A 15,186-nucleotide genomic window follows, 5' to 3' on the forward strand; every position below is an offset into this window, starting at 1 on the left:
AAGCAATCATTAAAGTCTCTGGAGGGGCTGGGAGTGTAGCTCAGTGGTAGAATCTTATGTAGTATTCTCAGACCATGCAATCCATCCCCAGCATAGCACACATTAATAAACTGATTATTATTCAAAGCCTCTGGAAATGGTTCCAAGGATTTGCAGCAAAGGAAGACATATTCAATCAAGAAAATCTGTTATCATTCAGTAAGATCTTTGAAATGCACGTCTGCTCCCCTCTCTTTCTCTGCCTGACTCCGTGCAGAGGAAATGCCCTGCAAACTGATGCCGGCAGGGTCACTGGGCTCCTCCTCCTCCCAGCTGCCCATCAGTAGACTCGTGTCCCTGGAGTGACGAGATGTCACCATTTCCTCCTGTCCGCAGCTTTCTGTTGCTAGCTGATGTCCTGTGTGATTGTGTGTGACGGGGAGGACCCAGGCCCCCCGGGCCCCGGAGGCTGCCACACACCGGGCACCCTGTCACTCGTTGTAGGTGGTGTCAGAACCGGGAATGTTGAGAACTTGGAGTCGTGACTTGGCTCTGACCTGTGAAAATTCTAAAACTGCTAACGGTACCACGTGAGTGTGTGAGCTGCAGGGTCAGTGAATCGTACCCCAATAAAGCTGTTGGTGCAGGTTAAAGTAACTTCAGTAAAACAAAGAGAACTCAGTGTCAAATCAAAGAACTAAGAGAACATGCCAGGACTGCATTTAAAGTATCCAGCGTCTGTCCATCGGTGAAGAGTGGCACACAGCAGAGTGGCAGAGAACCAGCTACCCAAGACGCAGGGCCGTCGATCATGGCGAAGCCCATCCTGGAGGAAGACAGCGCTGGCTCCTCCAGTCTCTCAGAGTGAGCCCTGCCGTAGACACCCATCTCGCACCCCGGCCCAAGGGCCAGGAGCAGCAGGGCACATGCCCTTCCACGCCTTTGCTCCTGCTGCTCCTTTCCTTTCTTCCCACCCCTTGGCTCACTTGGATGTCAAGGCTTCTTCCTTTCACATCTGAGCATTCTAATATCACCCATGTATTTCTGCATTCACGGAGTCAGATTCTTTCTGTTGTAAGGGAGGTCACAACAAGGGCCACTGACTGCCTGGTCTGTGAATCTGCTTCGAAGTCATCGTGGGACCTCGTATTTAGACACGATAAAAAATGCGTGCATACCTGGCACAACTTGGGCACGATAAATACTTGTTTCATAATTAAGTGAAGGAACTCAATAGTTCAGTTTTATCTGAAAGCATGGATATGGTCTATTTTATTTTGAAATTGAGAAAAATAGAGCTGTAAAGTACCAATTTTAAATGTGTTAACTCTCACAAATACCAAGAGCAAGTTTGCTCACCAGTGATGCTTATGTGGGAATGATGTGCCATATGGAGGCCATTTGCATTCAGATAGCTCTTAGCTACCTGTTTTTCGTGCTGGGCATTGAACCCAGGCCCTCCAAGCCGGGGTCTCGTACATGCTAATCATGCTCACATGAAGCTCCATCTCTGGCCTCTGCATCCAGATTCTACACACTAGATCTGCATGTGCATCACAGCACGTCATCCAATCTAAAGTCTGTATTTCCTAATAAAAATGGGGCTAGTAATTCCATTTAGAAAGTCTATAAAAATACCTTCTGTAATGTGGGTACAACTTTGTTACAATGCAAGTGCTTAATAAATGTTCACAACCATTTATAATTACCATTTATACAATAAAATGTTGATGGAACCGCTTGGAGAAAATTTATAAAACATAGATTTTCCAGTGAACTGAAATTCAGAGGCCTCCTACAAGGTCTCTCCAGGCTTCTCAATTTCTCCTTTGTCCTTAATCTAAAGATTCTTTACATTTAGACATTTCTTGGTGAGACTAACTTGACACAGATTCTGACGCACCACAGAGCGGAGACCACTATAATGCCGAAGTGATCAATGCACTGCGGCACTGTAGAAGAAAAAGGAAGTAGACCAATGAACACAAAGCAGAGCCAAGGAACAGGCCCGAATGACAGAACCAACCACCTCTGACAAAGAACAAAAGGGGATTTAATGGAGAGAAGACAGTGTTTTCAAGAAATGGTGATGGAACAACTCAATATCCACTTGCAAAAAATGAAGAGAGAATGTAGACACAGACCTCACACTCTTCACAAAAATTAACTCATACTTGTTCAGAGACCTAAATGTAAAATGTAAAATTATATAAAACTTCCAAACAAAAACATCACAGAAAAACTTGATGGCCCTGGGATTTGTTGATGATGTTTCTGATATGACAACAAAGGCGCAATCCATATAAAATAATGACAAGCTGGATTTTGTTAAAATAAAAAACCTGTTCTACAAAAGACACAGTAAAGAGAATGAGGATATAAGACAAGGGAAAGAAGAAAATGTTTGCAAAACACATAGCTGTTATCAAAACTGTTCAAAGATGTTTTAAGACTCAACAGTGAAAAACAATGTAATTAAAAATGTGCAGAAGACCTGGACTGATGTTTGGCCAGAGATGACACAGACCACACTCGAGATACAGAAAGATGCTCAGAAAGCACACATCACAGGGACAGCGACAATTTAAACAGCCACGAGATGCCACCACCCTTCAGCATGGCCCAGATCTAGACCTGACTCCAGATCCCAGAGCGCGTGTGCAGCAACAGGAAACCTCGCCCTCTACTGGTTGCGGAACAGCACAGCTATGCTGGAACAGTTGGGCAGTTTTTCCCAAATCCAGACATACATTCATTCCTTGGTATTTACCCCTAGGAGTGGGAAAGTTGTGTGCACACAAACAAAGACAGTGGAGTATTACTTATAATCAAAACCCAATATGGGCTGTAATGCCACCTAAGACATGGGGGAAATCTGAAGGCACAATGCTAAACAAAAGAAGAATCATACTATACAATTCCAGCCACAGGACATTCTAGAGCCAAAGCCATGGAGAAGTGAAAAGATCAGTGTTCACCAGAAGGTAGGACAGTGAGGGAAGAACAGGCAGAGCAGAGGACTTCAGGATATTGAAACTACCCTGTAGGACACTGTCATGGTGGACACAGGTCATCATACATTTGTCCAAAGCCACAGAATGTGCAAGACCAAGAGTGAATCCTGATACAAAGAACGGAGTCTGAGCCGTGGTGACGTGCCCAGGTGGGCTCATCAGCCTTGCTTTGGTGGAGGTGTGGGCGGTAGGACGTGCTGGGTACTAGAGGAGGCAAACCTTCCAGAACTCTCTGCACATGCCACACAGTTTTGCTGTGAGCTTAAAACTACTCTATGAAAATAAAGTTTATTAACTAAATAAATGAAGAGCATGGTGGGGGAGCAAAACAAGAACACAAGCCAAAACCACCTACCTTACAGACGCAATAAAACCTGAAGGCCCTGAAACCTGAGCAAGGATATTAATCCAATTAAAACTGTAGTGCTCTCATGAAGAACTTGCAAATTGATGTTTTTAACCAAAAATACTTAACTTCCCTTAAGAAATGATGAATAACAAAAAATAAAAGGAATTGCTTACATTTTCCTGTATGCTAAGCCTCAATTTATTAATAAAGTGCACTCCAATTAATCCTCTTCCCAGATTGAATATTAATGCAAAAATCATGAGAAGCACAAGCTTAGTTTTATCTTAAAATAATTAGATTTATCACAGATACAGAAGAGATGAACATAGAATATTTGTTCACTTGTTTTCAAGTAGATAAAAGAAAATTATTATTTTGATGAATGAAAGTACTAGAGAAAACTTACAAAGACCATTATAACTTACAAAGACCATTCAGAGAAGAGATTTCAGTTTGTCATTTGCAGTGAAAAGAGGAGTAAAAACAGAAATGGGAGAACTCACAGAATAGCACTTAGTTTAAGTACACCTTTGTACAGTAAATAGCAGGCAACGCAAAACTAAAGCCAGGTCACAAATGGTAGAGATAATTTTTAGATGGATTCTAGTAAATTGTGGCTGAAATTAAGTTAAAAGGCAGTTTGGTTGGTGATAGTCAAAGCCCTTTTTGCACGTACTCAATACCCGGGCTTTAGGTGGAAGAGTAATCAGCAAACACTTCTTGGATTTAAAAGAGCATTTTTTGTAATCTTGTGAAAATTACCTATGCATTTTTTTTATCTGATATATTCACCTAATGCATTTGGTATTCTTCTACTTATTTTCAATCATTTAAAAAATTAAGCACAAATTCACTCTTCCAAGAAGTGTAATTAAATATATGGGGGTCATTGTTCCCAGTGGCGGAAGACTCCAGGGAGTTGTGGGAGATCTGACATGTGTCCATTTGCATGGGTCTTTGGGTGGGGACAGGGGCAGTGGGAAGCTTCTTACATGTGACTCAACTTGAATTTTTACTTAAAGCTATAATTTTCCAAGATATACAATGAAAGTATCTTATTTGAATGTCACACAGTTTATGCTATTTTATGCATCTTTCAAATTGACAGTTCAATCTATGATATAGGCAATTTAAGCAAGAAAACTGAACTCCTTAGAAGAAGTCTAATAATTATAATACGTAGTGCTTGTAAAATATGGTATTTTCCATCTCCAAAGCACTTCACTAATTATCCAATGTGCTAATCTTAGCTGATCTCCTTGACTTGCCACATAATTTCACTTATCTTAGAGGAAGACATTTTTCTTCTACCACTGAGCTTCTTCTGTGTGAAAATCATGTAAACACATTGAACTCAAGGGATATGAACAAACAAATCTATACCAAATAAATAATTGCTATAATTAAATGATCTAATTTAATCCATTAGTATGATAACCAATTTGAACAGTGTTTAAAAAAGTGAGCACTTTTAAAAATCAAAACCATCTTTATATATCCATATATAAGGACTGTTCCATTCTGCAGATAAAGCAACAAAGTCAATAAGGGAAACTGAACTATCTGATTTAATCCCAAAGTATAGGCCAAACTAGAAATTAAAGATCAAGGATACCGAAGACCATGAACAGGGACGTGTGAAACATGCTTCCTTTGCTCTTCACGGTCTGAGTTACACTTCCGTGTATAGTTTAAATTCCTCATTTCTGGACTGATACGGCTTATCTGAGCTCCATGAAGACGGACAGATGAAAGGGAAAACCCTGTGCTCAGTGCTCTGTTGCTGCCACAGGCCCTGAGCACGGCAGCACTGGGGGTATGAGTGGGCCCCACTGGAGCCCGGCCTGTAGGCACAGGTTCTGGTGCCTGTGGCCATGCTCCTGCTTCCGTTAGAGCAGAGGCAGGCTTCTTCTGATGCCACGTGTGACTGCAGGCCCTGCGTTGGTAAGTCCTGTTCCTTCTAAGAGAAGCAAGAAGCTGTGTGTGTGTTTTAGAATTGAAATCTATCAACTAAATAAGAGGTTCTTTCATCAAAAGAGCCTTTGTAGAATGTGAAAAGACTATCTGCAGTCTGAGAGAAAAGAGTTGCCCAGCACACATGTTCAAAAATCAACAAGAACAAACATCAACATAGAAAGTCCCCAAAAATGTGAATAAGCGTTTCACTGGAGAAGATAAACACAAGGCAAGTTAGCACACAAGGGTCTGTTTCACTCCTGAGTCATTCAGGAGATGCAGATTAAGACCATCACCCACTACCCACCTATCAAAATGACTGAAATGGAATAAAGGATTGTGATAACACCAACTGCTGGTGAGGATGTTGAGAAACGAGATTACCCCTACATTGCTGGTTGAAATGTAAAAGGGTATGTCCTCTGTGGAAACCAGTTTGGTAGTTACTTACAAAATTAAACATGCAATTATCATGTGACCCAGCAACTGAACCCATAGGCGTCTGTCTAGGAGAAATGAAGACCTATGTTGACACAAAGACCTACACAGAAGTGTCCACAGTAGTTTCATTTATAACCACCCCAAAGGGCAGCCAGTCCCAGCTTCAGCCAGTGAGTCAGTGATCGAACAATCCCTGGCCCGTCCACACCAGGGGATTCAGCTCAGCCAAAGGAGGGAGGTTTGAATGCATGGAATGATTCAGATGGATCTCAAAGGAATCCTGCTGAGTGACAGAGCCAATCGCAAAAGATCACATAGTACATGGTTCTATTTATTTGTCATGCTCGAAGTCATAAAACAATACGGATGGAGAACGTATTAGTGGTCACCACTGGGGGAGGAGGATTGTGTCCATAGGAGGACCCCATCAGGGGCCCTTGGCAATGGAGCCCCGGGTCTCATCTGCAGAGTCAGTGCATAAGGTGCAGTGGCAGAAAACGGCATAGGCATGCACACACTCGGTGGGCATGAGCCTGTGGGAACTGAACAAGCTCTGCAGATGGGCTCGGTGTCCACTTTCAACTTGATACTGTTTCAGCATTGTGCAAGTTGCCACCATTGGGGAAACTGGCTGAAAGTCACCAGAGTTTCCTATAACTCTTTGGCAACTTCCTGTGAACAAGAACCATTTTGCAACTTCCTGTGAACCTATAACAATGAAAAGTTAAGCCAAGAGTTTGGTGATCAATTAAAATGTTTTGAATTCACAGTGTCTCACTGTGTCTGGAGGACAGGTGACATATATTTGGGCAGGTCCTCTGTGGTGCCTGTGGGCGTTGGCTCACCAGCCCTTCACCTGAAGGCTGGCGGAGTCCAAGCAGCGCCTGGACTGTGAGGACTTCCCAAGGCTTCTGTCCTTCAGTCTCCAGCTGCCCTCCGCTTTCCACGTCTTGGACACACTGCTGTCCTCCACATCAACAAGTCACCTGCCTGATCACCTTTGGCACATGTTTCTGTTTCCTCTTCACAACTTCATGATGTGCTCTAAGTAACACGATGAGGTTTAAGGAAAGTGTTTTTTTAGTGTCCTTGATCAGTACTTCTTGATTCTTTAAATCCAGTGCTCTTATCTATATTAATATTCAGCCTCATTAGTTTATCTTATTTAGTTTCTTTGTGTATAAAATGAAAAGATATAATTTAATTGGTAAAGGGGCTCAAGGATTAATCATATTAGTCTTCAGTGTTTCTGACCAAAGTTACTCACTCATAAGAATTCACAAGATGACTTGATCACCACTACACAGCAGTTCCCTCCTCTGAGGGCTACTGGAATGATTTGATCGCACTGACACCCAAAGACCAATAATCCTCCGTCCTCCAGAGCTTCCCGTTTTTCCCCATTAAATTATGTAGGGAGATTAAATGACATTATTTTATAATATCCGTTGAAAACTCAGGTGATAAGTCAAGCTTCTCAAAAGTAAGTCCTGGAAATGGTGAGGTCTACAATGCTCTTCAGGTCTGCCCGATCTTTGGGGCATTTCCCATCCATTACTTGAAATCTACGATGCAAAGTGAGTTGTTCCCCTTGGTCAGCTGGGCTCCAGGACTGCCTGCTGAAAACGCTTAAAGAGCAATGTGCTCCCACCAGGTTGCAAGTCACTGCAACCATCTGGGACCAATCAGGCTGTATCCTGTTTTAGGTATCTCGACAGATCCTTTCTCCTGTTTGCTTTTAGAATTATGTAGTAAATGGCGTGCAGGACCCTGGATGGACCACCCAGCTTTGCTCCAGATCACAGGGAGACTACTTTTTCCCCAATGTGTCCCGATAGCAGTTTTTCCTCAGCAAGATCTTCCAGCTCCTGCAGTGGCAGAGGCCTGTTTAGCAACTGCATAATTCTCTTCCTGATTTATGAAGCAACAGACCCAATCTAGCATGCCAGTAATGCACAGGCATGGGTCTTTGTTAAAAAACAAGGATCTGTACCAATTGCGAAGCTCTCTATTACTACATTTTGCAGAGCAAGGGAGATTGGATAATTATCCCTCTTGTTTTATTGAACTTTTGTACAATGGTTAGAGGGTAGTGTAACAATTATTTTCCTTACTGTGGAATCTGCTGCACAGTGGATCTGGGGCACTCAGTGCTGGGAAGCTGGCCCAAGCAACGGCAGGCAAGCCTTTCTCTGAAGCAGGATGACAAATCACGCTGATCTACCATTGGAATAAATCATGCAGGACTGAGATAGCAGTAATGTCCTTTAAAAAGGAACCCCGATGATTAGAGGCATCCCTGGCCACTTAATAACAAGCCTAGGATCTTTAACAATATCATTATGAAACAATGTGATTTGTTTTGGATGGGCGAAGCAAATCATGTTAATTGTTGGAGATTGCTCACGTGGGGAGTAATAGAACAACAATGCGTCAGGTTACCTGGGAAATTATTGCCTGAAGGACACGCCAGTGGGGAATGATTTCCTGAATGAAGTTTTAGAGCCTGAACTACATACGGCATCATCCTCGGCTAAGATTAGGGGATGGGGGTGACTCCTGCCCCTGGGTAATGGACATGGAAGCCCTGTTAAGCCAGTCATCAGGCTGTGAACTGCTGCACCCAGTCTCTCCTGCATGCTCCCACTCCTCAAGCCGACTGCCCACGGCACCCCTGTGTCTGGGGAAGCACCAGAGAGTGGCTGGCCACCTGCGATTCTTCAAGGGACGTTCCTAAGACAGGCATGTCCCAGTCACTGACTCGGTGCCAGACAGATGCTTGCAGCCGTGGTATGGAGCAAAGTGAGCCTCCTGGGGGGTGTTTTCCGACCCACAGGAGCGCAGGATGCGCCTGGCAACAAGCTGCCTTGCTGACGGGCAGCACTGGTGAGGAGCCTGAGCACACAGCAGTTCGTTTCCTGGGGTCCTGGTGTGCATTCAGGACGGTGCCTGTTGAGTTACCGTGTCCTTTGCAGATGCCACGATGCTCACAGCAGGCCCTCAGCCCTCTACCCAGGGCCAGCACACGCCCAGCAGGAGCGCCCAAGTGCTCCAGCCTCAGGGTGGCCAGGAGGCCCGGTGATTCCACCTGCATGCTGCCGCTGTAACGCTGCTCACGTCTGGTCTGTGGATCCATTTCCCACTAAAAACCTGAAAGAATGAATCTCTACTTTTGCTCCACCTTCAGTAAATGCTGGTCCCTGTAGACAGCGCTCCTCACACACAAATATCAACGTGCATTTCTGGAGCTCTGAGGCCCCAGTAGGCTGCCCTTTCCCCCAGGGAAGGACTACTCTTGGGCCATCGACCTGCTAGCTTCTGGACCTTCCTGGACATATGACAGTGGACACACGAATAGAGACATGAAATGGAGACTTCAGCAACACCCCGCAGCACCCCCCCAGGAGGGCCTCACGTGCTCCATTCACACTTGGTCAACATTTGCTGTGCACACTTGGCGGCCAGCAGAGGGCAGAACACAGAGGACGATCGCCGCCGTGGAGGTGACATGCGCCATGCACTCGAAGACACGGGAGTCAGGTTCCCTGAGAGTCAGAGCATGGAGCACAGCAGAGGCAGGGAGGTGCAGGGAAGGTGCCCAGAGAGGCCACAGGGCTCGGAGGCACAGGAGGCACACTGAGGCCTCTGAGGGAAGCAGGGGTGTGGCTCCCAGGGGAGAAGAAAGCAAAGACTGAGGGGCCAGTGACCTGGCCTTCAGAACAGCCCCACGGCCTGAGGGCAGAGCGTGGGCAGCAGGAGAGGCTGTTGGGGTGGGGAGGCCCTTGCCCTGACGGGCAACCTGGGGAGGCAGGAGCAGTGGATGAGCCTCCCTCTGGCTCCCGGTGCAGACAGTCCGCAGGGCCAGGCAGTCGGTCGCTGCAACAGCAAGTGAGGTTTGGTGGTGCTCGGAGAAGAGGCAACGGCTGGCTTTGGACACACCCTGGGAGAGGGCGGGCTTGCTGTTGTGCCGGAGAGAAGCCTGGGCGCTGAACCGCAGGGAGCAGTGGCCTTTCTTCAAGACCGGTCAGTGCCGGAGATGCCTGCTAGAAAACCCTGGGCAGCCCCGTGAACGGGAGAGGCCAGAGGCCAGCGGTGGAGCCCAGGACAGCAAACCCTCCACCTCATTCCTCTCTGGAAGTGGACCGCGTGCGAACAGCTTTCCAAATCGCAACCAGTGGGACTGCCGTCGCCTGCCACTGTAACCTGTGAAGAGTTTGTGGTTCCTTCCTTCCTTCCTCCCTCTTAGCTTCTCAGGTCCCCGTCTACGGAGAGGAGGGTCCTCCCTGGCTGGGATCAGAGGGCTCGGCATGAGCGCCAGCAGCCAGGAGGGCAAGGAAAGCTGCCTGACGGAAGAGTAAGCGCGTTATAATTCCACTCGTATTTCACTCATTGTTCAATTACTCCAAACCTAAGAAAACTGCAATGAGAACCGCGTGCGGCACGACCCAGGGCCACCTTAGAGGTGGAGGGTGGGTCACGCCCTGAGGAGGACGGCCAGACATCGCACAGTGCACCAGCTAGTGGAGACTTCACTTTGAAGCGGGTTCTAAACACAGCTACAGGCTTTTAAGTGTGTCCTTCCACATAATTATGTGTGAGCCAAGGAAGAGCCAGAGGCCAGCGCAGCACCGAGCGCCACCATGTCAGACCACGCATGATGGATGGCCATTCATCAACAGGAGGCGTCCGTGGCACTTGGAGCGAATATTATTAAGCCTTAGGTATTGTTTTCAAGGTAGAAAAAATTGACAGCCCACAGAAACAGAGGCAGCTCCGTCAGCGGCTGGGAGTTGGACATGAGAGAACGCTGGGGCACTGCTCCCAGGATGTCTGCTGTCACTGTTCCCGGGAGCTGAACTCCCCCAGCCTCACATGCAGCTTTATATTAATGATCCAGAATAACCGTCCTGTCTCGTGTGGTGTGAAGAGCGGTGGCCAAACGCTGCATGTCCGGCTCAAGCTGTCCATCGTCTGAGCCCAGGACGGCAGGTCCATCCGGAACCTGGGAAGGCCTCTGTCTTGGACTTTGCAAGGGGGAGAACTCGCTCAAGAGCGTCCACGGGTGCTCTTCTCCACCCTCCCACTGTGTGTTTATATCTCAGGTTGGGAGGCATGGCATCTGGACTGGCCATCCTCACGGTGAGGGCTGCTGACATGGCACTGTGCCCAGAGGAAGGCCAGAAGACCCACCCACAGCCACCTCACCTCAGGTGCACACAGCAGCCCATATGCAGCTCTGCTCCTGAGCCTGGTCACCTGTGGTCCAGCCTAGCCAGGGGTCAGTCAGGGGAGCACTGGATGGCTCATCCTAAGGCTCAGACTCATACTCCACAGGGGAAGGGCAACGGCTGGGCCTGGCCATCACTCTTCACCCTGAGGAGTCCCCTGGGGGGAGAGGGCCACTGGCACGGACCAGAGACGCATGCAGAGGGAGTGAGAAGTGCTAGGAGAGAAGAGCAGAAGGAGACGGGACAGGAGCCCACAGTGGCCCCGTGAGCTTGTGAGGAGCTCTTGGCAATGTTTGGTCATGTCCTCCCCAAACCCTCACTTGGAAGAACCAAGGTGCGGCTTGTGCAAGAGACGCGGGTGCTCGGATCTAAACCCCAGAAGGGGAAGGGCCCAGGGCTCTGAACCCAGGGCTGCCCGGAAGGCCAGTGAAGCTCACCGAAGGACATGGCAAAGAACAAGGCCCACGCTGAAGGCAGAAGCACAGGAGTGACTCAGTCGTCAGATCCACAAGAGAAAGCCAGGCCGCGTGCACCACTACGCGTAGGACGCGGGGCTGACTTTCCTGGGCAGGCTCCCCGAGATGGCAAGGAACTCAGAAGAGTGGAGGGCAGAGGGGGCCCATCGGGTCACACTTGAGGCTCATGCCCACAGGGACATGTCCTGAAGGAGCCCTTTTCACCATCAGCTGAGGGACAGGAGACAGGGAGCCCAAATGTCTGCATCCTACTTCCTCCTCTGCAGGACAAGGGTCTGGGCTTTCAACCTTCGGTTGACCTACTACTGACGATCTTCTTTCCACTCACGTGTGGAAAAGCTCCTGACAGGAATGATTTACAGAAAGTCCACTACACTTCACAGATGAGAACAATCCATGAATACGCTGGTCCATCTACATGGCAACCCTATCAAAAGAGTCACTGCGTCAACGTCACTAAAGATGCGACCAGACGTGAATCAGATGGAAGCTTCCACAGCTATCGCGTCCTGGGTTCTTAGCTTCAGCAGTTCCGTCTCTTCCTCTAAGAAACAGAGGTAGCTTGTTCCCACTGATGACATTGCTGGTCTTAGAAGGCTTGCCGTCTACTTACTGATTAATCCTAATGCCTGACCAAGATACTTCAGTGCTGTTTGGAGACAGGACAGAGCACTTTCTAATACCACATGTGTGATTTATGTATTTGCCAATGCACGTCCAGATAAGGACAGCAGAGTTATTCCCATAAATAAACTCCCTAAATGTCATACCAACAGATCACTCTGATGGCCAGTTGACCTGATATAGGACCTGCTATTGATTTAATAGGAGGGCTTCACTTGATATGTGACTTACGTTGAACTGAGATCATTTCTGCAGGTTCTCAATCATAAACGTGATTTCCGCAGTTGTTGTAAATGCTCTGTCTCCCACTACACAGAGCATCCGGGAGGAGCCAGACAGGGCTGCAAAGGGCGACTCTGCGGCCATCAAGGAAATGGCGGCACTGTGTGAAAGGAGCATGTGCAGCGGTGACAAAGGCGGCTCCCAGGACAGCTGAGAAGGGCAGTGGAGGGGACTCCACAGCAGCAGCGAGGCCGCCAGGCACCCAGTGCCTGTGCACGTGGGCACGGGCTCCTGGATTGGCAGGAGGCCATCTTCAGCTCTGGTTTGCTCTTTGAAGGAAGAAGGCACTGCCCCCAGATTCTTCAACCCTGCCGGCAGTGGAAGGCCAGGAACTTCTCAGCAGGAGAGCGACAAGACCCAACTCCTACTCCTCAGAGAGCAAGCCAGGGTGTGTGCGCAGGCTGGGGTGCACCAGGATCCCCACCAGCATGAAGCACAGGAGACCCTGAAAGACCAGGCTCAGAGGGGGCCATGAGTGTGGGGAGGTGCCTCTAGGAAGAGGAACCACTGGTCATTCCTCCCCAGCAAGGCTAAGTGGTGTTCTTTCTCCCAAGAAAAACATGGAAGGTAGAGTGTAGGAGCAGGTGGCATGGGAAAGCATTTTCAGAGTTACTTATTAGCTGCTCTGTTCTCACCTCCTTTCCCCCTTTCAATTGATGCCCCCATCCTCATATAGAAAGAAAGTGGACTTACAGACAGAGTTTTTATGACTGCTGTCCTTGCTGGGTAGCATCTTGACTCCTCTTGACTTCAATTCAATCGCTTTTTTCACTGGAAGAGAGAAGAAAAACATTAGCAGCGAAACTTGGGATCATGCACACGCTTTGTCCTCAGGGCATGAACAGCCGTCAGCCTTCTTCCCTGTCCCTGTAATGGGACACATATCAAGAGGTCAGTGAGGCAGAGCAAAGGAAATGAAAGAGGCTGGAAATGATTAATGCCAGACCAGAACCCAGCAGGATGGCACCTCATAACAGCAGCGGCAGGGCTAACAGGAAGCAGGGCTCACTTTTCCTTATGCTTCCAACCTGTTTACCACGCCGGATGGCAATGCCACAGAGCATTGCCACTTGCCAGTGTGTGGGCAGACTGCTTCAACGTATGTACCGTGATTGTGGAGATTTCCATGTCTGCTATATCACAAAAATGTTAGATAAAAATAGAAGTGGCTTGTTCCTCTATTCACCTATTCACTCAATCACTTAAAGTTTAGCAAATACGTGTGGATGGGCAGAGAGTGCGGGATACCCCCCTCGAAGTGCTGCAGATAAAGCAGAAGCACCAGCCCTCCTTCCAGACACTTCCAGTCTACAGGTGACCCAGGGCGCATGCAGGACTCTGGTCTCTAGAGTTGTTCTTAAGTTTAAATGAGCAATTTGATGCTCTGGGTTTTGCACCACACCAAACTAGACATGTGCAGAAGAGTGGAGGAGGGAGATTTGTTTTTCAAAGGTGAACCTTACACGGACGGGAGGAGAGCCCTGGGGAGAGGGATGCCCTCTCTCACTTTCTCTCCGCACTACCCTGGGCTCCTTCAGCTCCTCTCACCTTGCCTCTGACCATTCCCATCTGAGTCCAGGTTTTGGTGGATTAGATTTTCAAAAGGAGGCCAGTGGGCTTGCAGGGCAGAGTTTCTGTGTACCTGGGCATCCCTGGGACTGTCCTGGAGCCTCAGGGCCATCAGCCACCTTAGTCAATGGAAATGGATGCAGAGTTGGAGCCCAGGGCAGCCCCTGCTGCTGCCCCCCACCCAGGAGGCTGCCCCCTCCTCCTCCCTGTTCAGGGGCCCCAGCAGGGATTGTGCACACTCACACCCATATCAGGAGAGCCTAGGGCCTCCTCCTCCGCCTGCCTGGGCCACCCAGTGGAAGAGGAGCCAGGATCGTAATTCAGGACTTGAACACGTCTACACAGGACACGCCACGTTTAGCAACGGTCAGATGAAATTCATGAATGACAGTGAGGTAAGATGGAGGTGGTGCACGACCTTCGGATCCTCATTGAACTTGAGGAATGATCTAGTGAGACTTCTATTTTTTTTCTTTCTGAATCAATAGAGTGAAAGGCGATTCTTTGCCTTTTCTCCCCCTCTCATGAAAAGTAAGAGTTTAAATTCAAAGGAAAAATCAATTCCCTGCATTCATGTTCTGCTTTTCCTGTGTTCCAGGTCCCACTGGAGAAAAGCTCCCAGAGGAGGAAATTCACAGAGAGGAGCTTGAGAAGAGGAGGAGCCGGCCGTTGAAGTGACCCAGACAGAGCTGTCCTCAATGAGGAGCAGGGGTGACAGGGCAGGTGTGGCCAGCTTGGCCGCAGGGCACCGCACCCTCAGCTCTGCCAGCAGGGCCAGGGCCAGGTCTGGGCCGCCCTCCACTCCCCGGCCAGCTGCCTCGTGGACACGGTGCAGCCTTAGCTCCCTTGAGAGGAGAGGGCCTATTGTCCCTCCGTCTTGTCCTCCTCACGTGAGCCTTCGTGTGGGGTGATCCTGTGAGTTCAGAAGAGTGTGCACTTCTTTCTTTTTTGGCATAAGCAGAAGGGCCCGGCACAAATGTATGGTCTCATCCCTTTTAATCCAGCCACATAACCTGACCATTCACTTAAATGCCATGCATCTCCAAGGCCACATCTTTAAAAGGAGTCTGAATCCACTGCCTCTATTTTATGGGGCTAACAGAGGATAGCAAGAGCATGAAGGGAATTCACAAACTTGGCAATATTTTTATTTTTAAGAGAAAAGCAAATGTGAAAATGATCCACCCTGAGAAATTACAATTGTCCAGGTTCTTTCACTTACTGTGGCATTAGGGTTCTTTCCTGGGAGTGTTTACAGCAATATCTAT

At 48.2% G+C, this 15,186-nt stretch overlaps 1 protein-coding gene across 1 annotated transcript in view; it reads right to left on the minus strand.

Annotated features, from left to right (window-relative positions):
* LOC306662305 (CUB and sushi domain-containing protein 1-like) overlaps positions 1-15,186 on the minus strand; it is a gene marked incomplete at both ends in the record, with an annotated part of 367,327 nt that overhangs the window by 88,985 nt on the left and 263,156 nt on the right. The window contains one exon of the mRNA XM_079141802.1: positions 13,043-13,120. Coding sequence (XP_078997928.1) covers positions 13,043-13,120 — 78 coding nt within the window. The remainder of the gene's footprint in view (positions 1-13,042; positions 13,121-15,186) is intronic.

Source organism: Sciurus vulgaris, assembly GCF_902686455.1.
Source record: "Sciurus vulgaris genome assembly, chromosome: 5".
Taxonomy (NCBI): domain Eukaryota; kingdom Metazoa; phylum Chordata; class Mammalia; order Rodentia; family Sciuridae; genus Sciurus; species Sciurus vulgaris.